This window comes from Carcharodon carcharias, chromosome 22, assembly GCF_017639515.1.
Source record: "Carcharodon carcharias isolate sCarCar2 chromosome 22, sCarCar2.pri, whole genome shotgun sequence".
NCBI lineage: Eukaryota > Metazoa > Chordata > Chondrichthyes > Lamniformes > Lamnidae > Carcharodon > Carcharodon carcharias.
In genome coordinates this window covers 17,793,319-17,818,662 of record NC_054488.1, presented here as the reverse complement: position 1 = coordinate 17,818,662, position 25,344 = coordinate 17,793,319, and the positions used below count along the sequence as shown (strand labels likewise).

The following is a 25,344-nucleotide window of genomic DNA, read 5'->3' as shown; positions in this document are numbered from 1 at the left end:
GAAAGGTGCCAGAGGACTGGAGGACAGCCAATGTGGTACCATTATTCTAGAAGGCAGGAAGGGATAAACCAGGGAACTACAGGCCAGTCAGTCTAGCCTCAGTGGTGGGGAAACTATTGGAAGCAATTCTGAGGGACAGAATTAATCTACACTTGGAGATGCAGGGATTAATCAAGGACAGTCAGCATGGTTTTGTTAAGAGGAGGTCATGTCTGACCAATTTGATTGAATTTTTCGAAGAGATGACCAGGTGTGTAGTTGAGGGCAATGCATTTGACGTAGTCTATTTGGACTTCGGCAAGGCTTTTGATAAGGTCCTGCATGAGAGACTGATGACAAAGTTAAGAGTCATGGGATCCAAGGCACTTTGGCAAACTGGAACCAGAATTGGCTGAGTGGCAGGAAGCAGAGGGTGATGGTCAAGGTGTGTTTTTGTGACTGGATGCCTATGTCCAGGGGGTTCCACAGGGATTGGTGTTGGATCCCTTGCTGTTTTTGGTATATATAAATGACTTAGACTTGAATGTAGGAGGGTTGATCAGTAAGTTCGCGGATGACATGAAAATCGGTGGGGTGCTAAATAGTGAGGATGATACCATTAAATCACAGGAAAATATAGATGGGCTGGTCAGATTGGCTGATCAGTGGCAAATGGAATTTAATCTGGATAAGTGTCAGGTGATGCACTTGGGCAGGACAAACAAGGCACAGGAATACACAATAAATGATAGGATCCTGGGAAGGACCGAGGATCAGAGGGACCTTGGTGTGCATGTCCACCGGTTCCTTCAGGTAGCGGGACAGGTGGTTAAGGTGGTTAAGAAAGCATATTATTAGCCGAGGCATAGAATATAAGAGCAGGGAGGTTATGCTGGAACTGTATAAAACACTGGTTAGGCCACAGCTAGAGAATTGCATGCAGTTCTGGAATCCGTATTATAGGAAGGATGTGATTGCACTAGAGAGAGGGCAGAGGAGATTTACCAGGGTGTTACCAGGGCTGGAGAGTTTTAGTTATGAGGAGAGATTGGATAGACTGGGGTTATTTTCCCTGGAACAGAGGAGATTGAGGGGGGACATGATTGAGGTGTATAAAATTATGTAGGGCATAGATAGGGTAGACAGGAAGGAACTTTTCCCGTTGGTGGAGGGATCAATAACCAGGGGGCATAGATTTAAGGTAAGGGGCAGGAGGTTTAGAGGGGATGTGAGGAAGAATTCTTTCACCCAGAGGGTGGTGGAAATCTGGAACTCACTGCCTGAAAGGGTGGTAGAGGCAGAAACCCTCATAACATTTAAGAAGTATTTGGATGTGCACTTGGGATGCCATGGCATACAAGGCTATGGGCCTAGAGCTGGAAAATGGCATTAGAATAGTTATGTACTTGTTTGACTGGTGCAGACTCAATGGGCCGAAGGGCCTTTTTCTGTGCTGTAGACCTCTATGACCCAATAACTCTATAACCCTATCTATCACCCTAATTATACTGATCCCTACCACTACTATGTTTCTATTTCCTCCCCCCACTTGAATGGCTCCCTGTACCATGGTGCCATGGTCAGTTTGCTCATCCCCCCTGTAGTTCCCCACTCTCGTCCACACAGCCTGCAAGAACCTTGTAACTGCTGGACAATTGCAGGGGGTGAGGCTCCTCGAATGCTGCCCCCTGGGTCCCATACCTGCCTCACCTTTGGTCACACTCTCCTGTCCCTGGTCACAGAGCAAATTGGAATGACCTAATCTGAGGGGTGTGACTGCCTCCTGGAGCAAAGTGTCCAGGTAATTTCCCCCCTCCCTGGTGTGGCACAACGTCTGCAGCTCAGACTCCAATTCCTCAACTTGGATCTGAAGTTCCTCAAGCTGCAAACACTTACTACAGATGTCTTCGTTCTGGACCATCTTGGTGTCTCGCAGACCCCACATGCTGCAATAGCAACACATCACCCATCCTGCTATCACTATCATATTTTATGTAATTTATTAATTAATTACTCTAGTATGCCTGCTCTTTACACTTTATTGTAATTAATTTATTTTTTACACCGGTATCGATCTTATACTGAACAATCTATTTTTGAGAAAAAGACTAGAGACCTAAACACAAACTAAAGACCTTGCTTTTACTTTAAAGACTAGAAATTCTCATCAACCCTACTCACCAATCAGCTGCTTTCCCTGCACTCATGTCATGTTGTGGTTCGTGATGTCACTCTGCTGCTGGTCTCACTGCAGGTAGGTATCTCGATCCGCATCTTTTATCCTCTTCGGCTCACCCCTTGCTCAAAATATACTATTTTGAGCCTTAGGAATAGGATAAACCTTAATTCCTTACTGGGCACTCACCAATTAACCAGCTTCTTCTCCTGTAGCAGCGCAAGAATGAATTGCTGGAGGCTGATAAAGTTTAGGCAAAAGCAACCAAACACCTCTTTCCCTTCTTCCACTTATGTCCCAGAAGTGCTCAACTCTGGCACTCTATTGTAAGTCGTACTCAATAGCTTCTTAACTTTCACAAAGGCGTCTTCCTGATGTGAATTCCATGACCAACATTGATTCTTTTTTAACAACAAGTGTAATGGTGCTAACACTGTTGACAAGTTTGGCAAGAAGTGGCTATAATAGTTGATCATACCCAGAAAAGTTTGGGGCTGTCAGGCTTCAGATGAGATTATATGTCTTTCTACCACATGCACCCAAAAGGATTGCTTTCTGCTTTTCCTCCGCGGTAATTTCATTTGCTACGAAATAAAAACCAAAGCCCTCTACATACTGTCTCCAGTCTTCCATAGTCTCAACACAAGGATCGTCTGCCAAAGAATGGCATGACTGGTGAGTATACTTTGCCAGGTAGACATAGTCATTTTCATAATGTTATTGGAATTTATTGTAGAGTAATAGCGGAGTCTGTGTCTATATCTGTGTGTGTGTGACTTAATTGAATTAAAGGCAGCTGGTCTGAAGGCTTTGATGTATCAAAAGATAAGCTAGGTTTGAAATGTTAAGTATGTATACATGGGGGAAGTTTTAGAATATAAGGTCTAAAGGGAGCATTTGCATTTTTAAATAAACCAGACTAGTTTGAATTCAAAAGAGGGGGTGAAATGTTACACCTAGCCAGGAGAAATTAAGAAACAATGTGTTTGTTTTTCCCAAAGATTTCTGGTAAAATTAGTACTATGATAGATTTTTTTTATTATTAGAGAGGTAAAGACCAAAGAGATAGTGAAACAATGGGAATTTGCATTCAAAGAGGAAAATATGCGTAAAGGAGAGAAGGCTGTGTGTAAGGGCAGGCATTCTAAGATTTAATACAAGTGTCAAAAGCCTCCAGCATTTAAGCCTCAAACTGCTGTCTACAAAGAACTAAAGGTGAGAAAAATTCACTTTGAATTCGATTGTTCAAGGTATTGTGTGTTCCTTTGCCTGGGCCTTTTAAACCTGTGTGTTTTATTGTTGCCTTAATGAACATATAACTAGGAGTTAGGAGTTAACTAGGGGATTTAGAAGTTATCATAGTAGTAATTTGTAGATCTATGAACGTAGTTCAAATCATTTCTTCTATTAATAAAGGTTTAATTTAGTTTTGTAAGTAACCTATAAGACTTGGTAGTCTTATTACTACTGAATTCAAAGCCAGCATCTCAAAATACATACAAATTGAAAACAGAGGTGGTAGCTGCTTCAAGTTTCCCTCAGGGTTTTGAGCAGCTCAGCATTTACCATTGTACCATAACATCTTTTCTTTTTTCTTAAGATTTGATGTACTTATGTTAGCAAGGCAAGGTGCAGCGTTGGAGCTATTTTACCCTCATCGCCAAATGTAATGACGACTACTGGGCAGGTTTCAACTAGAAGCAGATAACTTTATTACAGAGAGATTTTCAGATGCTATAAGCTTGAACCAGGTCCCTGACAAAAAGCCTCGCCCCTGGATTACCCCCATTTGGGGCTCATTGGTGAGAGCCTCCAAGAACGATCACATGACCCCTGATAGGCAGTAGGAAAGGCTATACCTTCAATTACTACACTAAGTCTAATATGAGATGACTGCTTGTTCGCTTTCAGACATATTGTTGCAGAAAACTGTCCTCGACACGCTCAAGAAATTCACTACTTTTCTGACATGCACTAGTTTGCTTGTCCTAATTTATATGAAAGTAAAAATCTCTCATTAAAACCACTCTGCCTTTGCTACATGCTTGACTAATCTCTGTATTTATGCAATCTTTCACTTGACAGCTGCTACCAAAGGACCTATACACAATTCCCTCGTAAACATTTTCCTATTTCTTAATTCTACCCATAAAGCCTTCACTATCTGTTTACTCCTTGTTATGTCCTCTCTTATCATTGAAGTGAATTCAACCTTAATCACTAAAGTTACTTCTTTCCCTCTACCATTTTTGCTATCTTTCCTGTAGAACTTGTGATCTGGTATATTTAGTTCACAGTCTTGACTGTCTTGCAGCCATGTCTCAGTAATGACTATTACGTCATACCTTCCGAATTGAATTTGTGCCTGCAATTGTTCCCAATTGTATGACATCAACAGTCAGCAGCTTCTGGTGATGCTGGCAGAGAAAAAGTACAAAAAGGTGAAAATGTTCAACCCACAAGTTCTTCTTCACTTGCATGGATGCAACATTTATCAAAATTTAAGACAAATGAATTTTGTCGGTCTTAACTTACCCCTCAGATTGTTGTGCCTACAGTTTCATCTCTGCAGTTTCCTCCGGAACTTGAGCACATTATCTGGGCAGCCAGTTCAATACAAGATTGAGAAAGGGCTATCTAACCGTCTGCCTGTTTGGGTAGATGAAAATGATCCTAGGACAATATGTGATTCCAAGAATGGATTAATTGGTCATCAGGTTATTTGCTGTTCATTGGGACCTTTTCGTATTTAAATTGGCTGCTGTGTTTGTCTGTAAAGCAACAGTGACTAGATTAACAAGACCCGTTGAATCTTAGTTCCATTAAAGTAAATGTTAGAGGATGGGTGTTCTTACCTATAAATCTATAAGTTGTTCCTCAAAATAAGAGAGTTAAAAAGTATTCATTGCTTAATACTCTGCGTACATCAGCATGGTGATAGTAATTACACATACAATTAAGTGTACATTTATTGCAATATCTTGTGAGCTCACTGGAGATGCTGACATGGACTCAATGGGCTGAACAGCCTCCTTCTATGCCATAATTGCTCCATTTCACATGTTACAGTGCACAAGCCTGATGCTGGGGAGGTCTCATGTAATTCTGAGATCTCCCTCTTTTAAACTGTTTCTTTTTCATCCCAGCTACACGAATCCACATTTTCCTAGCATTATCACATCCAATTAACTGTTCTCCTTTATCAATAATGGTGCTTTAACAAAAATCATTCCCAACTTTGTTTTAGCTTTCCCTTGGCCTTGGACAGATTAATGAACAAAGGCTCCCCTGAAGATGACATTGTAACTTATCTTGTATAGAAGTGGCCTTGTCCTAAGAGGCCAGCTGAGAGATCTCAGGACAAAGGAAGTTTGTAACTGGATTTTGATCAGCTAGACACCTCTGCCTGGTAACTTTTAAGAGAGTGTCCACTAACACCACTTGAATGTCTGTTGACACTATTGTCCCAGCCAAGGACTTGGATATGGGATGCAATTTACAGCCAGGACAACCTGCATCAAACAGTGCATGGCGGGAGGAGGGTGAGTGTGGATGTTCGCACGTGTGTATGAATGTGTGCAATGAAAGCTCCCGAGGCACAGAGCTGCCTCAGGGAGTTGAAGATTCAAAAAATCAAAACTAAAAAACTTAGCGATGTTAAAAACTTGTCCCCTCATGTGACTCTGTCACATAAGCAGGGACATGTTATAAATGAAATTTAAAAATTCTAATTTAATTTTTAATGGCTGTTAGAAACCTCATCCTGCTCATGGATTTTCCTAAAAAATTCAAAGGCTGCTTGCCCGCCAACCATAAAATTTCATTAAATTATAACTTTAATGGCCTTAACAGGCCTGTTAATTGCCGCCGGGAATGCTGCCGACTCCTGTGCGCACCCGCCGACTGAAATATCGCGCGAGTGTGTGATGACGTTGGGACGCTTGCCTGACGTTATCGCGCATCATTTTATGCTCAAGCAGGTCAGGCGCACACCCGCCTGCTCAGTGTGTATTTCTGCCCCATGTGTGTTACGGACAGGAGAGAGGCAAGCTGAACTTCTTTATCCTCTCATCATCTATCCATAAGCAGAGGTGTTTTGAACATTTATAAAGTAGGCTGTTGCGTGTTTCCCCAAACCCTCAGTTTGAGTGGTCCAATTTTTGAAGTAATATGCAGCAAACTCTCATTATCATTTACACAGATGGTTATTTCACATAGAAACCTTGGGGTCTGGGGCAATGTTTGCAACCTCACTCTCACACACACAAAAATACAGTAAGTGGGATAGAAAAGAGGGAGTGTTTACAATTATGGATAACAACAGTAAAAGAACCACAGTAATGAATATTATTTCACGTGATGTCCAGGGCCTAGAAAGTAAAAGCCCAGAGGGTGTTTCCTTCATGGTCGAGTTCAGATAAGTTCCTGGTTGGAGACAGCAGCATGAAAATCCTTAAATGACAATGCAGCACAATGAGGTTTCTGTATCTAGACTGCTTGGCCAGTGATGGTCAGATGCCTTTAAAATACAACAGGTTTCAAGGAGTTGAGAGATGGTGGCTGACAGCTTGATCAGTGACCTGCTGTTGTTCCTTTCAGATTGGGGGTAATCAGCAGACTAATCTGTGAGGCTAGAAATGCAATAGTAAAACTCTCCCTGGTTGGGAGCAAATTTGTCTGTTAGCTTTCTAGTTTCATGATTATAATGTGGCCTTACAATGGGGTGTGAGATTCCATAAGGATGAGACTAGAACTCTTTTGTTCTTGTAATCTCTGTTGGAAACTTCCAGAACAGAAGGTCAATCTTGTAAGTCATGTGACCAGTAGCAGCCATCTTTTTGGTTCAGCAAAAGTCCATTTAAAAATAGCAAAAGAAAAAAATTAAAGTTTTGATGTACACAGTTTTGATTTCTTTTCATGCTTTATTGACATGATATTTGCAACCAACTTATAATTGCCACAGACTAACTGAACTTTTTTAAAGCACCGACTTTAATATTAAAATTTTATATATAGACCTCAAGACAATTAAATTAACTTTTATAATGGGAGTAGAATCCGACAGGTTCTGTAAGAATGTGCGACTTGCCCCACTGGACTTGCCTTTCTGGGCTCCACCCAGATAATGCTCAATGGACAGGCATTAACGTCAGCTTCAAAGTGACCAAACCAGAGTAGCTGTACTCATATCAGCATGGCCTCAATGCCATTAGTCTTGGCAGATTCAATCATCTCACAAACTGGCCATTTTGCTTTCCAAGGTCATGTGTGTGAGGGGCCCGGGTTCTGGGGGATGGAAATTGTTAAACTGTTGAATTTGACAGCAGTAAAATTTGAAAGATTTATGTCATGTAGAACGATGGTAATGACAGCAAATGTATGTACTTTTAACTTTGATTGAAACTCAATATCTTGTTAGTTAGAGATGTTCTATTTCAGTGCTCCAAATACAGAACTACATTTTTGAATATGAGAGTTTTTTATTATCAATATCAGTACATCGTTTGATGACATGGTACCTAGATTAACGAACCAGTTGACAATATTTAATGAAATGTGTAATATGGACTGAAAAGCCTGAAATAACGATGTAACTGGTTAATTTTTGGGCTGCATACTATGACTTCAGTTATGCCTGTTATGGTATGAGATTGCACATAGGCTTGATATATTAAGTTGGATTGACCACTGTTGACTTTGCCAGCTTGTTTTTTGTGGGAATACAAGCGTTAAGTGAGTGGAAAATAGTAACGGTCCACTAAGCAAACAAGCACTTCAGCAGAATTCAATATAAATTGTCTTGTGTCCTGTGTGTGCTGCATTCTTAAGGCAGGAAACAGACAATGAAAATACCAAAAGCCTGTGATTATATGAGGTCAGGAAGCATGCCAATGGTACAAATACCTACGATTATCAAGACACTGACAGGACGGACCTCAATATGGGAATTTTAAAACTTCTTCTGATTTTATGGGGTTATCATTGTGGTCAGAGGTGTGAGAAACCTTGAAACAGAATCACAGGATCTTTATATAATAGGAGGCCATTCAGCCATCGAGTCTGCACTGGCTCTCTGAAAGAGTATTCTACCTAGTCCCATTCCCCTGTCTTATACCGTAACCTTGCACATTGCTTCTTTTCAGCTAGCAATTCAATTCCCTTTTGCATACCTTGGTCAAACCTGTCTCCACTGCCCTTTCAGGAAGTTCGTTCCAGATTCCAACCACACTCTAGGTGAAAAATCTTTTCCTCATCACTATTACTCCTTTCGCCAATTAAAAAAAATGTGAAGATATGCCTGGGTGATGCTTTTCAAACGTATGAAATGTTTGGGGGTCTTACAGCAGTCAAAAAGGGCATTTTGAAACAGTTCATAGAGATGCTGTCCATAAGGGATGACATTACCTTTGACAATTTACAGAACTGACCATTCAGGGAGTAACCAATCCCTGATTACTACAGATTTTGAACACATGAGAAAGTTGTATCTTTCCTTTGTCTCTTGCTGTATAGCTGGATTTTGGCCAACAAGCCAGAAGTTACATTTTTCACCCTGGGTGTCAGATCAGTGGTCCAGGTGTGAACAGGGTCTAGAAGAGGCCAGCTGGGTTGGGTATTGTGAGTATCATTCAGGGAATGCGTAACCCCTTAGTCTCCTGGTTGAATCAAAGCAGAGATCTGGAGGGGAAGTGCCAGGTTTTCTGTGGGTTAAAGTTGTTAGGGGAAAATTAAAAATGCTAAAAGAGAACACTATAAGAATTTACTGAAGAGCACTTAAAATCTCCAAGCAGCCATGGACGTTAGACCTAATGACAGCTGAGGGTAAGCAAATGGACATTGCACACAAAGGGGCTTTGAGGTTGTGTGATTTACACAGTTTCAAGAGGTGAGCCAATGTCCAGTCCCAGGCAGAACCATTCAAGTGGTGCAACGATGCGATGAAGCCTTGAGAGCTGGACTGGAGATAAAACATAAAATAAAGTTAGTTTAGATATACTCCTCTCTCAGATAAGGACAGGGCAGATGGTTTTAGCTTAGATATGGGAAAACATACAATGGACAGAGGGGTCTTTGATGAAACAACAGCAGTCTTGAGTTGTGAGAACCAAGGTCTTGCGTACGTGTTTTAATTTTGATTGGACAATACAATTATTAATATACCTTTTAGCAAAATCACAGTTTATGTACTCAATAGGATAGTTTTAAATGGTACCTATGTGTAGGTTACCGATTGGATATATTCAAATGTATTGTGATAAGAAAAAGTACAAAAGTAGTGAAATGTAATCGATCTGGGAGCTGGGTCTTCATTCTTAGGAATGATTGCTGCTCCCTTGCATATGCTTGAATAAAATTGGTAAAGGAAGCCTGAACAAAAACAGAAACAGAAATACCTGGAAAAACTCAGCAGGTCTGGCAGCATCAGCGGAGAAGAGCACAGTTGACGTTTCGAGTCCTCATGATCCTTCAACAGAACTTAGTAAAAATAGGAAAGGGGTGAAATATAAGCTGGTTTAAGGGGGAGATGGGGGGGGGGGGGGCGGGGGGTGGTTGTTGGGACAAGCCTGAGTCTCTCTCGTTGCTATGTGGTCAAGGATTGTAGTTTCTCCTCTTCAACTGGTCTATGTGGTAGTTGCAGGATGGGAGGGAATACCCTCTTCAAAGTAAAGAGTTTGAAGGGCAAGGTTGAGAACTATGTGGAAAATTCAGCTTTGTGGATATCATTCAGAAAACTGATGTGTAAATCTTTAATCTCAAAATAGTTTAAAGTAAGACAGGGAGCTGGATGAAAGAGGACAGTTGTTCTGTTTAAAAGGTAGAACACAAATTAGATTGGGAGGATTCAGCTCCTGTGGGGTATTTATAAAATGAGAAGACAACTGAATTGAATGGGATCAGTCTGTAAGTTTTATTTTTCATTGATGGGTCCTACATGATGTTACTCACCTATTCATCAGTTACCAATGTACTATTCATATCTTTGTGATTTTGAAATGTAGGTCAATAAAATAAGTTTGAGAATTTTATGATCCTATACCTTTGCCAGCATCATTATTTATTCAATTTAAGTCTGAAGCCTCATAACAATTCGTGTGTTACAAGTATCACCAGTGATTTCGCTTGTTGTTTCCATAGAGTTGGATGGTGCATGCTTCCTGTTTTCTTAAGTCACATTTGCTTTCTACATTGAAAAATTGGTTGGTAATTAGCTGTAGAGATCCCTGATTATGTATCCCTCAAACACAGTCATTCTAAAACAAAAGGTCTTGTATGGCTTCTTCCGTGGCCCTTACTCCAATTTTGATAGTTGGAAGTTGTGTCTTCTAGTGAAAGAAATTAATTACTCTGACATTATTTCAGTGGTGGCACTCTCACCTCTCAATTAGAAGCTTGTGGATTCCATTCCCACTCCAGAGACTTGAGCACTTAATCCAGGCTGACACTCCAGTGCAATACTGAGGAAGTACTACTTGGTTGGAGATGCTGTGCTTCTGATCAGATGTTAAACTGAGGTCCAGTCTGCCATTGCAGATGGACTTAAGAGATGCGAACAAGAGCAGAGTGCTCCTGGCCAATATCCAACTCTCAACTAACCCATTAGAAGAAATTATCTGGTCATTGTCGCATTGCTGTTTGCTGTGCACAGATTGGCTGCTACATTTCCGATATTATAACAGTGTCTACACTTCAAAGAGCACTTCATTGGCTGTAAAGTTCTTTGGGACATCCTGAGGTTTTGGAAGGTAATATATATAAATAGATAAAGTAATATATATAAATGCACATCTTTCTTCCTAGTGGATTTTAGAATTGGGGATAGAAACACTAGGGGTAGGTTGCTGTACTGTTGGTGTGGATAACCAAATCATTAATTTAAATATCACATTAATCAGGGGCATTCCCAATTCGGCATTCTGACCTGTATGGCCAACTCTCCAACCCACACTTGCATCATTTAGTACTGACTCACTGGCTATGCCAGCATTTGTTCCTAATTGCCCTTGAGAAGGTGGTGGTAGAACACCTCTTGAACCGTTACAGTTCACGTGGTGTAGGTACATCCACAGTGTTGTTAGTGAGGGAGTTCCAGGATTTTGACCCAGTGACAGTGAAGGAATGGCACTATAGTTCCAAGTCAGGATGGTGTGTGGCTTGGAAGGGAACTTGCAGGAGGTGATGTTACCATGCATATGCTGCCCTTGTCCTTCCAGGTGGTGGAGGTTGCGGATTTGGAAGGTGCTGTCGAAGGAGGCTTACTGAGTTCCTACAGTACATTTTGTAGATGGTTCACACTTATGCCACTGTACGTCAGTGGTTGAGGGAGTGATTGTTTGTGGAAGAGGTGCCAATCAAGTGGGCTGCTTTGTCCTGGATGGTCCTGAGCTTCTTGAGCGTTGTTGCAGTTGCACCCTTGCAGGCAGGTGGAGAATATTCCATCGCACTCCTGTGCTTTATAGATGGTGGACAGGCTTTGGGGAGCGAGGGGGTGATTTACTCTCCGCTGAATTCCCATCTTCTGCCCTGCTCTTGTAGCCACAGTACTTATATGGCTGGTCCAGTTCAGTTTCTGGTCAATGGTAAATGCTCAGGATGTTGATAGTGGGGATTCAGTGATCATCATTCCATTGAATGTCAAGGGGAGATGGTTAGATTCTCTCTTGCTGGAGATGGTCATTGCCTGGCATTTGTGTGGTGCGAATGTTAATTGCCACTTATTAGCCCAAGTCTGAATATTGGCCAGTTCACTCACAATATTCCAAATGTGGTCTGACCAGAGCCTTATAAAGCCTCAGCATCACATCCCTGCTTTTATATTCTAGTCCTCTCGAAATAAATGCCAACATTGCATTTGCCTTCCTAACCACCGACTCAACCTGCCAGTTAACCTTAATAGAATCCTGGACTAGGACTCCCAAGTCCCTTTGCACTCCAGATTTCTGAATTCTCTCCCCATTTAGAAAATAGTCTATGCCTCTATTCTTCCTACCAAAGTGCATGACCTCACACTTGCCCACATTGTATTCCATCTGCCACTTCTTTACCCATTCTCCTAACCTGTCCAAATCCTTCTGCGGTCACTCTCACCTCACCTCTTGAGTTCTGTTCTTTTGTCCATGTAAGGCTGTAATGAAGTCAGGAGCTAAGTGGTCCTAGCGGAAGCCAAACTGCGTATTAATGAGCAGGTTCTTGCTGTGTAAGTGCTGCTTGATAACACTATCTACAACATCTTCCATTACATTGCTGACGATCGAGAGTAGACTGATGGGGTGGGGGGTTGGGATTGGATTTGTCCTACATTTTGTGTACAGGACATACCTGGGCAATTTTCTATATTGCTGGGTAGATGTTGTAGCTGTACTGGAATAGCTTGGCTATGGGAGTGTGTAGTTTTGGAGCACAAGTCTTTTGTATTATTGCCAGAAAGTTGTCAGGGCCCAGAGCCTTTGCAGTATTCAGTGCCTTCAGCCATTTCTTATATTTTTGTGTGTGTGTGAGAAATTCCATTCAAAGTGTAGGCAAATTAACAATCATGTAAAATATGCAAAACAAAGACATTTTCCCATTTTTTTCCAAAGAAGCTATTTACTGGTCAAAAATGCTAACCAATGCTAGCTCTGCTGTGTAGGCTCATACCAATTAAGAAATGGGGTAAGACAACCACAAATCATTTCACCTAGAATTATTCCCATGAACACACAGAGGAAACTTTAATTCATTCAGTCTAAACTAGATTCAAACCCAAGTCTAGAGGTGGGAAGGCAGTGTGTAGAACAATTTATCATGTAGTCCCTTAGTAGTTGTTGCAAATAAACAGGGCAGTCTTTTTTTCAAAATACACTGTGTTGGACACCAAAGGTTCATATTAAATGAACAGTGTCTAAATTGGTGGGATTATTACAACATTTGATAAACTTTATCTCAGAAATTGAACAATTTGACAATGCAATGATTTGACCCAGAAAAAAGAATTGCTTCAACTCCATGATATATCCGGGGTCCCTTATTGAAAGTATGTTCCCACACATACACCATACTCACAAAAAAAATGGGAAAATGCCCTTGGAAGTGATATGACCCAAGCCACTGACAGTTGATATAAGAGTCTGCGACACAGCATTTCATCAGCATAAATGGTTTAAAGCTATATATAGGGCTGATCAAAATTCCTTTAGGGCAGTTGTAAAGTCTATATTTAGGTATGAAGTCTGCTCTTCCTGTTCTTGGCAATTAACCTGTGACATACTGTGAATGAAGGATACAAAAGTCCTGTTCAACCAGTAAAGTAAATTTTACTACAAACTCTGTTGTATTTGTGCGACTTTCTTTGTTTTCACATGGTGGCGGTTTGGATTGAGGGCTCTAAAACAAAGGGTAATAAATACAAGATTAAATGTAAATGACTTAGTGCAGAATAAAACTATTTTTCAGAGTGTTGTGAGATCGTGGTATACACCACTAGGAGTAATGATTGAAGCAGAGACTACGTCAACATTTCAGAATAGATTAGACAGGTAACTAAAGCAAAGGGGAATAAAGGGGTAAGGACCCGAGATACCCCCCACTGCCCCCCACCGCGCCCCCCCGCCCCGTCCACGCTCTTCATTAAATAACGTTGTGAGATCTTTCACATTCACTGGCAGAGTGGGTTTAACATTTAATGTGACAGGCGGCACTTTTCACAATGCAACACTACCCCCAGTACTGTACTGAGGCATTAGCCTGGATTGTGTGCTCAAGTACACTTAAGAACTTTGCACAGTTCTAGTTTCCACGTTATAAGAAGGATACAGAGGCAATGGAGAAAGTGGAAAAATTATTCACCTGGATGATAACAGAGCCGAGAGGACATACTTATCAAGAAAGGCTGAACAGGGTGAGGCTCTTTTCTCTAGCAAAGGGAATTTTGAGGAGTGACCTGATAACCCTGTAGGAAAACCTGTAAAACTTGGGAAATGATTGGTACTGGTCTGAACTGGTGTTTTAAGGTGTACAAGACCCTTTCAGACCAGTACCAGTCATTTCCCAAGTTTTACTGGTTTTTCCTTCTGGGAAAGGTCTTTATGCTTGTGAAAGGGATTGTTTGGATAGTTGGAATGAAGATGTTTTCACTGTTCGGGGGAGAGGAAAAGTAGGGACCATAAATATAAGATAGCCATTAATAAATTCAATGGGAAGTTATTCTTTAATGGGAACAAAATATGACCCAAAGCCCTAAATACATGACTTTGCAGCAAATAGAAATGCATCTTTCCAATAGACTAAAAAATCTGAAATAGAGTTTAAGTTTACTTCAATTTAACACAATTTAACGCTTTATTTAATGCTTAACAGAATGTTCCAGAGTATTTCACAGTGGAGGAGGTCGAGTAGTCTTGTGTGGCAATGACTGGGAAAAGTTAGAAGCCCTGCAACAAGCCCTAATTGATGTTGCTGACCCTAGTCGTGTGAGTATTGTTTTTTTTTAGAAATATACATCTCTCTGATAGTTTCAGCATCTACTTTAAACACATTTATGGCAATGGGTTGAAAAATAATTCAATTTCCTCCTGTCACTTTTCTCTTCATCATCAAAATTTTTAAGTGAGGTGAATATATGCATTCGATATTGTGATTATGTAACTGGTTACTTTGTTGATCGATACAAATATAAACAGAAGTGGTGACATTAAAACACAAATCTGTAGAAGACTGAAAGAAAACATGATTCTAATTACCTAGCCATGCAGTACAGTAAATATGGGCTTCCCAACCAGGGGCACTGTGTTCAAATCTGAGGATCCTCTGATTTGGACTGTACCTTGAAGGCACGCCTTGTTATTCTTTAAGGAGAAAAACAAACAGTTAAAAAGGCAATAAGATAGGTATTTACCAGATGTAACTAGATTTACCAGACGGCAGCTGGCTGCAGTAATTCATCTGTTCTGACAAAGCTCTAATATGGAATGCACATCAACTCATATGTTTGGTACTTTATTACATTTTTATATTCAATCCATTTTGATTGAAAAGAAAAACTGCTACTGTTTGGATCCGGATAGACGATGATTTATTGATGACTTTTTTTTGGTAGACATTCAGTCCAAAGCTTGTGCTTTTGGACCTCAGTGAAACAGGGAATATTCCTGAGGTAGCTAAGGAAATCCTCGAATCCTATGGGTGTGTGGACGTGCTAATTAACAACAGCAGTCTGAAAGTTAAAGGAGATGCTCTCAATGTCACTTTGGAAATGGACAAGAAGATAATGGATGCAAACTACTTTGGACCAATATCCCTGACTAAAGGTAACTGTAGCCTAAGGTTTACTGTCAGTAGGATGGCTCAAGCAAGATTGTTTATATGATAAAAGAATTACTTAAAAGTTGTGGACTTGGTAGCACACTTAACTTTCATAAGAAACTGGCATTGTATTCAGGAATAAAGGGACTTGTAATGGAAACAAGGTGCAGCAATAAAGGGCAGGACCCATGAGAAATTCATGGAACATTGAGGTGACTTTTGAGAATCATTTCAACTTGATGGAAAGATGGATAACAGAGAGGTTGCCAAACAATTCTGATAACAATGGATGACAGTCAGCAGTTGAAAATCGACATGGTAGTTCAGAGAGAAATACTGGAACCAGTTCCTGGTAACATGCAAAGAGTCAGGGCTCTGACTCTGACTCAAGAGAAGGTAAATTAATAATAAATATAGTTACATGATTGTGATAGAAGCATTAGAAATAAGGTACCAAAACCTTAGGTCTTTGAGGCAGAAATAAATTATGGGTTAGTAGGGATATCAGAAACCAGGTTAACTCTTGAAGATGGTAATTAATACAACAATCAGAGGTACATAAGAAATAAGAAATATGACCAGGATTAGGATTTGTTATGGTTCAGCAAGCTGCTCTGCTGAACCTGTACATCAATTTCACTTTCCTGACTTAACCATATATCCCTTGATTCCCTTAGTGACCGAAAATCTATCAATTTCTGTCCTGAATATACAGGGGGCATTCAATAAGGTACCACACAAGAGATTATTACACACAATCAGAACTCATGGGATTGGGGGTAAAATATTAGTATGGATTGAGGATTGGCTAACAGACAAAAAATAGAGATTAGGAATAAACAGGCAATTTTCAGGTGGGTGGTGCATAACTAGTTGGGTACTGCAAAGATTGGGTTACAACTATTTACAATCTATATCAATGGCTTAGGTGAGGGGTTTGAATGTAATATATTCATGTTTTCTGATTATACAAAGCAAGTGGGAAAGTAAGCTATGAGAAAAACACAAAGAGGCTGCAAAAGAAAATAGACAGGTTAAATGATTGGCAAAAATGTGGCAAATGGAATATAATGTGGAGAAATGTGATGTTATCCACTTTGGTAGGAAATATAAAAAAGTAGAACATTAAAAAGTGAAAGACAGAAATGTTGGTATTCAGAGAAATCAGGGTGTCTTTGTACATAAATCGCAAGAAATTAATATGCAGGTGCAGCGAACAATTAGGAAAGCAAATGGTATATTAGCCTTTATTACAAAACAATTAGAGTATGAGAATAAATAAGTCTTAATGCAATTATATAGTGCCTTGGAGTAATTACACCTGGAAAACAGACAGGCCAAAAGTAGAGTTGAGGTAGAAATCAGCCAGGATCTTATTAAATGATAGAGCAGGCTCAAACAGCTGTATGGCTTATTTATATTCCTGTTTCTTATGTTCATATGTTAAAATGCTGCAGCTGCTGGAAATCTGAATTTCAGGCTATAGAAGTTGATCCAATAGATACAGAAAACCATAGAATGAATTACTCTAGTTCACATTTTTAAGGTGAAAATAGCAAAATTAACAGCAGGGATATAATACAGACTACAAAGTTAGAATAAGATGGTAGTTTACTCCATGAGAAGATAAGTGGAGTAATTAAATAATCCTGCAATCCTGGAGAGGAGCTGTGCTCACAGGAGGTGAATTTAAAGTGATTTAGTTCAATGTTTAAAAATTTATCAATGCACAATGTCATAGGGACATACATGAAAATGGAATAATTTCAAAACAGGTTTTTACAGCTGGCAAAACAAAATTCTCTTCCCCTTCACAGAACTTCTTCCCTCAATGATCTCCAGACACAACGGCCAGATTGTGTTAGTCAACAGCATCCAGGGGAAATTAGGACTTCCATTTCGTTCAGCCTGTAAGTTTTACACATTCTCTGATTGACATGACTATTAATATACTAAATGAGGGTATATCTGTGCATACAGATGTCACACTTCATTACACATGTGAACAGTCTTAAAATGGTGGGTGTTTCTGAGCTGCGCTTCTAATTTTCAGCCTGAAACACAGTTTGATTAAGCAATGATTAACCCCACTGATTACTTTGCAAAAATTAGAGTTAAAATAATTAAACAACAGCATCTTAGCGGAGTAATCATTTGAGCATTACATGGTATCACATTATACTTCCCCATTTAAAGCAGTGTTTTATGCAACTTAATGTGAGAAACATCTTGAATGTATGTCTAATATTTTCTTAACTGTTATGGAATTTGGAGAGGGAATGAATACAAAGACCATTGGAAATCTGGAATTTATGGCTTTCAATAAACAAGTGCCATAAACCCTCTGATTATGTTCACTGTCATTTAAATTCCATTACAATTTCCCATGCCAAAATGATTAATTTTCAATGTTTCAACAAGAAAAAGACCATGCCCCTATGATTCTTTAACTGGTAGACCCTAAGCATGGGATTTTAATTAGATTTCAAATATTGTCATGTACATTGAGTAAATAAATAAGGGAATCAACAGGGGCAGGGATGATCCTGTTAACATAAATTCAAAATCTGCACCCGACAATTTATTTACTAATTGCATACTGTGGGTTCTAAAGGTTCAAAACCTGCCACATGCAACATTCCTACAACCTTCCTCTGAATGTAACCAAAAAACAACACAAAAATTTTAGGGGGCGCTGAGGAAAGCAACAAGAACAATCCTGAATATAAAGGTTATGGGAGATCAAGGTCTACAGTCTAGAGGGAAGGATAAACACATACATAACATGAATTTTGGTAATCACAACCCGATTCCTTGTATGATCTGGTCACCCTAGCACAAAACATTTGTGAACAACATTTGCAATCTTACTCAGGATGACTGTAGAGGTGCTGGATGTGGAAATTGTAATTAAAAATTGACATTGGTGAAGTAACAGATGCTGTTCCGAAATTGGGGTCAACCTTCAGAGTTGATGCAGAATAGAGGAAGCTTTATTTTTATCTGGTCATATTATAGGTTACCCAAGAATGCTTGATGTTGAACTGGGTGCTGAAAATAGGATCGTGTTCATTTCCAATCATGATATCATGGAATCTTACAGCCCAGAAGGAGGACCTTCAATCTATCATGCTGTTGAAACAGCTATCCTATTAGCCACACTCCCTTCCCTCTTTAACCACAGGCCTGCAAATATTTCTTTTTCAAGTATATATGCGATCCCCCTTTGAAATTACTTTTGAAACTGATTCCACTGCTTTTTCAGGCAGTGCATTCCAGATCATAACAACTCAATGGCGAAATAAACAATCTCTTACTTTTGATTAGAGCAACTTACCGAAAAAGTAGCGGTTCCCATTTATGGCAGGATGTTTCATTTACAAATACAACTACCGATTCCTGTTAACATATTCAATGTACTACAAACTTATATTCTTACTGTGTACTTTTCCCCATGTAGATGCTGCTTCTAAACATGCAATACAAGCTTTTTTCGACTGCCTGAGGGCTGAAGTTGCAGAATTTGGGATCACTGTGAGCACCGTGAGCCCAACATTCATTCGCTCCTATCACCAAATGCCAGAGGCTGGGAATTGGGAGGCGTCTATTTGGAAATGTAAGTATCCAGCATCTTTATTCATTAATTTTAAACAAGGCCCCAAAGCTCCTGAGAAAGAAAAAACAACTGTCCATATAAGCATTTATTTAACTGATATGTATCTCGCAAACCCGAGTGTGCCTGAGTCTTTGGGTGGTTGAAACCAATTTTATTTTTGGTGGGATTGTTGCCTTTGCAGAATGACTGAGACAACTGAGTTTCAAATTTGCTCTTGGAATTTCAGTAAAGCCGAGGTCAATTCCTCAGGTTCATCTCTAAATTCAGCAAAACAAAAAGGAATATATCTTTGTCTTCACACTGATTTTCAAACAATTCAGCATTTATGTCAAGGAACTGAGACCTGCGACCTATGTGATAATCATTAACCCAGACCCAATTTGTACTATATAACCGAATCATTTTTATTCTATTCCCAACTTTCTGTTTTAACTATTATTCTTTCATGGGATGTGAGTGTCGCTGATTATGCCAGCATTTATTGCCCATCCCCAATTACCCTTTAGAAAGTACTGGTGAGCTGCCTTGTTGGACTGCTGCAGGTAGGTACACCCACAGTGTTCCAGGATGTTGACCCAGCGACAGTGAAAGAATGGTGATATAGTTCCAAGTCAGGATGTTGTCTGGCTTGGAGGGGAACTTGCAGGTGGTGGTGTTCCCATACATCTGCTGCCCTTGTCCTTCTGGATGGTAGAGGTCATGGGTTTGGAAGGTGCTGTCAAAAGGAGCCTGGTGAGTTGCTGCACCTTGTAGATGGTAGACACTGCTGCCATTGTACATCAGTGGTGAAGGAAGTGGATGTTGAAGGTCGTGGATGAGGTGCCAATCAAACGAGTTACTTTGTCCTGAATGGTGTTGAGCTTCTTAAGTGTTTTTGGAGCTGCACTCATCCAAGCAAGTGGAGGCTATTCTATCAGACTCCTGACTTGTGCCTTGTAGGTGATGGACAGGTTTTGGAAAGTCAGGAAGTGGGTTACTCTCCACAGAATTCTCAGCCTCTGACCTGCTCTTGTGGTCACACTATTTATGTGGTTAATCCAGTTCAGTTCAGTTTCTGGTCATCGGTATCACCCAGGATGTTGATAGTGGGAGATTCAGTGATTGTAACGCCTTTGAATGTCAAGGTGAGATGGTTGGATTCTCTCTTGTTGGAGATGGTCATTGCCTGGCACTTGTGTGGTGCGAATGTTACTTACCACTTATTAGTCCAAGCCTGAATGTTGTTCAGGTCTTGCTGCATATAGCCACGGACTGTTTCAGTATCTGAGGAATTGTGAATAGTGCTGAACATTGTGTAATTATCAGCAAACATCCCTACTTCTGACCCTATGATAGAGGAAAGATCATTGATGAAGCAGCTGAAGATGATTGGGTCTAGGACACTACCCTGAGGAACTCCTGCAGTAATATCCTGGAACTGAGATGATTGACTTCCAATGACCACAGCCATCTTCCTTTGTGCTAGGCATGACACCAACCAGCGGAGAGTTTTCCCCTGATTCCCATTTACTCCAGTTTTGCTAGGGCTCCATGATGCCGTGCTCGGTCAAATACTGCCTTGATGTCAAGGGCAGTCACTCTCACCTCACCTCTGGCATTCAGTTCTTTTGTCCATGTTTGGACTAAGGCTTTAATGAGGTCAGGAGTTGCGTGGTCCTGGCAGAACCCAAATTGAATGTCAGACAACAGTTTATTACTGAGTAAGTGCTGCTTGATAACATGGTCCACAACACTTCCCATCATATTGCTAATAATTGAGAGTAGAGACAGTGAAGGAATGGCAATATATTTCAAAGTCATGATGGTGTGTGGCTTGGAGGGGAACTTGCAGATAGTGTTGTTCCCATGCATCTGATGCATTTGTCCTTCTAGATGGTAGAGGTCATGGGTTTGTAAGGTGTTGTCGAAGGAGCCTTAGTGAGCTACTGCAATGCATGTTGTAGATGGTAGAGGTCACGGGTTTGTAAGATGTTGTCGAAGGAGCCTTAGTGAGCTACTGCAATGCATGTTGTAGATGGTACATACTGCTGCCACTGTGAGTTGGTGGTAGAGGGAGTGAATGTTTATGGATGGGGTGTCAATCAAATGGGCAAATGGATGGTGTCAAGCTTCTTGAGTGTTGTTGGAACTGCACACATCCAGGCATGTGGAGAGTATTCCATCACACTCCTGACTTGTGCCTTGTATGTGGTAGATAGGCTTTGTGGAGTCAGGAGGTGAGTCACTTTCCACAGAATTCCCAGCCTCTGACCTGCTCTTGTAGCTACAGCATTTATATGGCTAGTCCAGTTCAGTTTCTGGTCAATTGTAACCCCCTGGATGTTGATAGTAAATTACATATATTATGTACTTAACAGTTATGTAAGAAAATACAGTAGACCTTTGTGTACAATAATAGCTAATTCATATTCTTAAAATAAAACAGCTAATTGTTTCTATGAGCTAACAATTGTTGACCAAGAATATTGGTCAGGACACTGGGAATATCCATTGTTTTTCTTTGAATTGTGCCATGTGATTTTAAACCTGAACAGGACAAATGAATGAAATCACAGTTGAAAGATAATAATCCAAGAATAATCATAGATGAAGCAATGGGTAAATCTGAGGGAATGAGATTGGGAGAAATGTTAATTGTGTTCTTTCTTTCATTGCTTTGTGCTATTTAGTTTTTTTCAGGAAGTGGGCCTATGGTGTTCACCCAGTGGAAGTAGCAGAGGAAGTGCTATACACAGTGAACAGAGGCAGCAAGGAAGTGATGATCGGAAACCCAATGCCCAAAGCATTTGTCTTTTTACGAACATTCTGCCCTGAGATCTTTTTTGCAATTGTTGCTGCTGGAATTTCAAACCAATCCACAGCAGAAGAAGATCAATAATCTTCTTTGCTTGTACTTTACTGTTTCTACATCTTTACTGCTCCATCTTTCCATCTGTCTCTTCCATGTCTTACGTTTATTGTTTCTTTCTGATCCACTTATCTCTCCCAATTTGCCTGCTTTTAGAATAGCTTCTTCCATAAACATCACTCCAATTTCCTATTTTCTGTTTTGTTTTCCTATTCTGATGTCTAATATCATCTGTTTCACCTTTAGAAGCTTAGTGGTTTAAATTGAGGACAGGTCACATAAACTTGGCTTGCATTCTCTTCACTATAGGAGATTGCAGATAATCTGATGGAGGTGTTTAAAATGTGAAAAGGATTTGACAGGGTAGATCCATATGACCTATTTCCTCTGGTGGGGGAATCAAGAGTAAAGGGAAATAATCTTAAAAATAAAGCTAGACCATTCAGGAGGAAAATCAAGAAACACTTTTTCCACACAAAGTGTAGTAGGAATCTAGAACTCTTATTCCCTAAAGAGTTTGTGAATGCCAGGACAATTGGTGCTTGTAAGATGGAGAAAGACAGATTTAAGTTAGGTATGGATATCAGGGTATGTGGAGCAAAGACGGGTAAATGGAATTGAGGTGCAGATCAGCAGAGTAGGTTCAAGGGTCTGAATAAACTAATAGTTATATCTTTGCATTGTTTTATCTCTCTTTTGCTCTCTAACAACAGTAAGAGTCAATTTATTTTTGGTCCTAATCTTCACACTGTTACAGTACTATGCTCCTGTGCCATTCCATTACTCTAGCTTCTTGGGATTGTTAACAGCAACATAATGGTACAGGACAACAAGGAGGAAAAGGGATACCCCCAGCATGTTGGCAAAGATCGCTAGCTGTACGTCTGTGATCATCCTCCCAGGGGTTTACAAATTAGATCCCACTCCCAGTCCTGACTCCAGGCCACGTCTCTCGAACAGCGGTACTCTGGCTGCATCCAATCAATTTTACTGATTGTACATTGAAACAATTAATCAGCCTTATATAACAGGTGCTGTAAGTACTTGGGAAAGCAGCACTAATGTTGTACCTTTGGAGACAGGCTGGATAATTTGGCCTTCCAGGTCAGAGAAGGACAACTGAATTACAGGAAAAGAAAGTTAGCCAAGGAAATGTGTACCCTGATGGAACTGAAATATTGAGGCAAAAAATTATATCGAACACTTTTCTAACTTAGGTGTTGCTTATGAGCTTTGTGGGAGTTTTGTAGCCATTTCCACATTCAGATAGGGAGAAACTATTTCCTCTGATGGGGGAGTCCAGAACAAAGGGGCATAACCTTTAAATTAGAATTGCGCTATTAAGTGGTGCTGTTAGTTACCACTTCTTCACACAATTGATACTGTAAACCTGGAACACACACACTTAGAAAGCTTTTGAGCCTAGGCCAATAGAAAATTTCAAAACTGAGATTAATAGATTTTTGTTAGGCAAGGATATTAAGGAATGTAGAACCAAGATGGGTAGATGGAGTTTAGATATGGATCAATTATGATCTAATTGAATGGAGGCTAAAGCTTTAGGGGCTGAATTATCCCCTCCTGTTCTGAGATTCCTATTTTCCTACAATTTACACTTGCTCTTGTTGATTCAGTTTTCAGCAACAAAAATAAAACTAAGTAGATTAAATGGTTTGTCACAAGAGATATATTGGTATAAATGTAAATTTTAAAAAACATGTAACACCAAGGTGCAAACCTGCTCCATAAACAATAGTCCCTAATTGAAATCAGTACGGTATTTTTTGTTTTATGAGTAACCTTAATTTTGAATGAAAGAGAGGAAATTGGGATTGGAGTATAATTAAACACACCTTCTATCTGATACATGTCCGCGATCGCTGTAAGGCACAGAGACAGCTGACTGGCTATCATTTCACAGTCACTGAACAGAAAATCAATCAAAAGAAAAACACATCAGTCCTCACAAGCACTTACACAATGTACCTCATGAGTTTAGAAATTCACAGCACCTTGGGGCTATTTCATGAGGTATCTGTTTATATCATGTGCATTTTAAAATCTTATCTTCGCATTTGTAAATAAAAATCATGAAGCAATTATCGCTGTCACACCACATCATGATTTAGTATTTACACAATAATAAATAAAACTAACTTTTTACACCCCTCCACATCTCTCATCCTCTCCTGATGATGCTGACTCATAATAATATATGGCTCCACATGGTACCACAACAGTTCTCCGGTAGGGAGTTTAGATGGTTAGTGTTAGTACATTATCCGACTTTGAAAGGTGCCACAGCTAAATTTGATCCTATTTTCACTGATGTTCCACACTCATGCATGTTCCAATGTATATAAAGCAGCCAAATGCAAGAACCCTGACTAGATTTTCTGCTTCTATGGATTAGATGCAACTGAAGTACAATTGCGTTACTTCCATTGTCATCACTACTGAAATTAGTCAACTCAGCATCCATTAAGATTAAACCTGAACCGCCCTGATCAGTGTAGACTAGCGGTGCATTCCCCCGCCAAGTAATTTAGGGAGCCTCATCCTTTTTTTAATTAAATGTAGGAACTTGAGAAACATGTCCTGAACTCAGTTAATTCTGCGTTGATAAAATTACTCTTGGCGATATTAAAGAAGACATTGTGCATCCTAAAATATTCCTGTCCTCTAATTTAGTGGAAGGATTAAGCCACTTAAAATAAATGGGTTAACGCTTGCAATTTAAACAGCTGACAGCAAAACGGAGGATAAACATATTAAGCTTTGCTCTGCTAGCTCTGCCAACTCTGATTTCTAGTCCATAATTTTGACTGAGCAAGTTTGTATGCAATATTATTTATGTAAGAAAAAATATACAATTTGCTTGCAAGTTCTTAATGTTCCAGCTTCAACATGCAATCTCTTATTGCTCTGTGGAGTTTACCACTAATAAAACAACACATTTCATTCTCTCCTCTGTGGTTTGTTCTCAATGACCTTCTGTATGAATTACATGGCAGAGAGCATCTTATTAAGAATAGTTAGAATATAATAATTGCTGAAATGACCACTGGGCTTCTTATACTGCAAGTACTAGCTTGATAATACTTGTCTTAGAGTGATATGAGTCGGCAGCAACGAGTTATACTACAAGCACTGCATAGCTCTTTGGTCAAGCAAAGCAGGGCTCTGAGTTGATATGCACTTGTACCAAGCTTTGCTTACTGACCCACAAATACCAATTAACTCTTTAATGCCTAGAGAGAAACCAATAGATGTTACAGACTCATTTTGCTTAATTTTAAATATTTCCTCAGGAATAACAAAAATGATAAACCATGCTGCTTTGCCTGAGCTAATGGTGTACTTTCTTTTGTCAGTCTCCTATTGAAACATTCTAATGTTTGCAATAAGCTTGGCCAGCACAAGCCTTAGAAATAAAGGCCTTAAGAG

General features: G+C 39.9%; 2 protein-coding genes and 1 long non-coding RNA gene across 8 annotated transcripts in view; 1 reads left to right on the top strand and 2 right to left on the bottom strand.

Annotated features, from left to right (window-relative positions):
* Nucleotides 1-24,863, top strand: part of dhrs7cb (dehydrogenase/reductase (SDR family) member 7Cb) — a 75,700-nt gene extending 50,837 nt beyond the window's left edge. For all 5 annotated transcript variants that reach the window (XM_041216871.1, XM_041216869.1, XM_041216872.1 and 2 more), the window contains 5 exons: nt 14,489-14,601; nt 15,228-15,438; nt 17,251-17,343; nt 18,894-19,049; nt 21,719-24,863. In XM_041216871.1, the coding sequence (XP_041072805.1) occupies nt 14,489-14,601; nt 15,228-15,438; nt 17,251-17,343; nt 18,894-19,049; nt 21,719-21,927 (782 nt within the window). In that variant the 3' untranslated portion in view covers nt 21,928-24,863. The remainder of the gene's footprint in view (nt 1-14,488; nt 14,602-15,227; nt 15,439-17,250; nt 17,344-18,893; nt 19,050-21,718) is intronic.
* Nucleotides 7,058-25,344, bottom strand: part of LOC121293699 — a 31,508-nt gene continuing 13,221 nt past the window's right edge. Inside the window, exons 2-3 of one of the 2 annotated variants that reach the window (XR_005946582.1) lie at nt 14,872-14,976; nt 7,058-9,113 (exon numbers count right to left, since the gene is read on the bottom strand). This is a non-coding gene — a long non-coding RNA (uncharacterized LOC121293699). Of the gene's footprint in view, nt 9,114-13,429; nt 13,517-14,871; nt 14,977-25,344 lie in introns of those variants that run through there. The other variant, XR_005946581.1, reaches the window with a different exon arrangement.
* LOC121293698 (dolichyl-diphosphooligosaccharide--protein glycosyltransferase subunit 4) lies at nt 22,678-22,791 on the bottom strand. The gene has a single exon (XM_041216873.1). It carries the CDS (start codon nt 22,789-22,791, stop codon nt 22,678-22,680), a length of 114 nt encoding a protein of 37 aa, XP_041072807.1.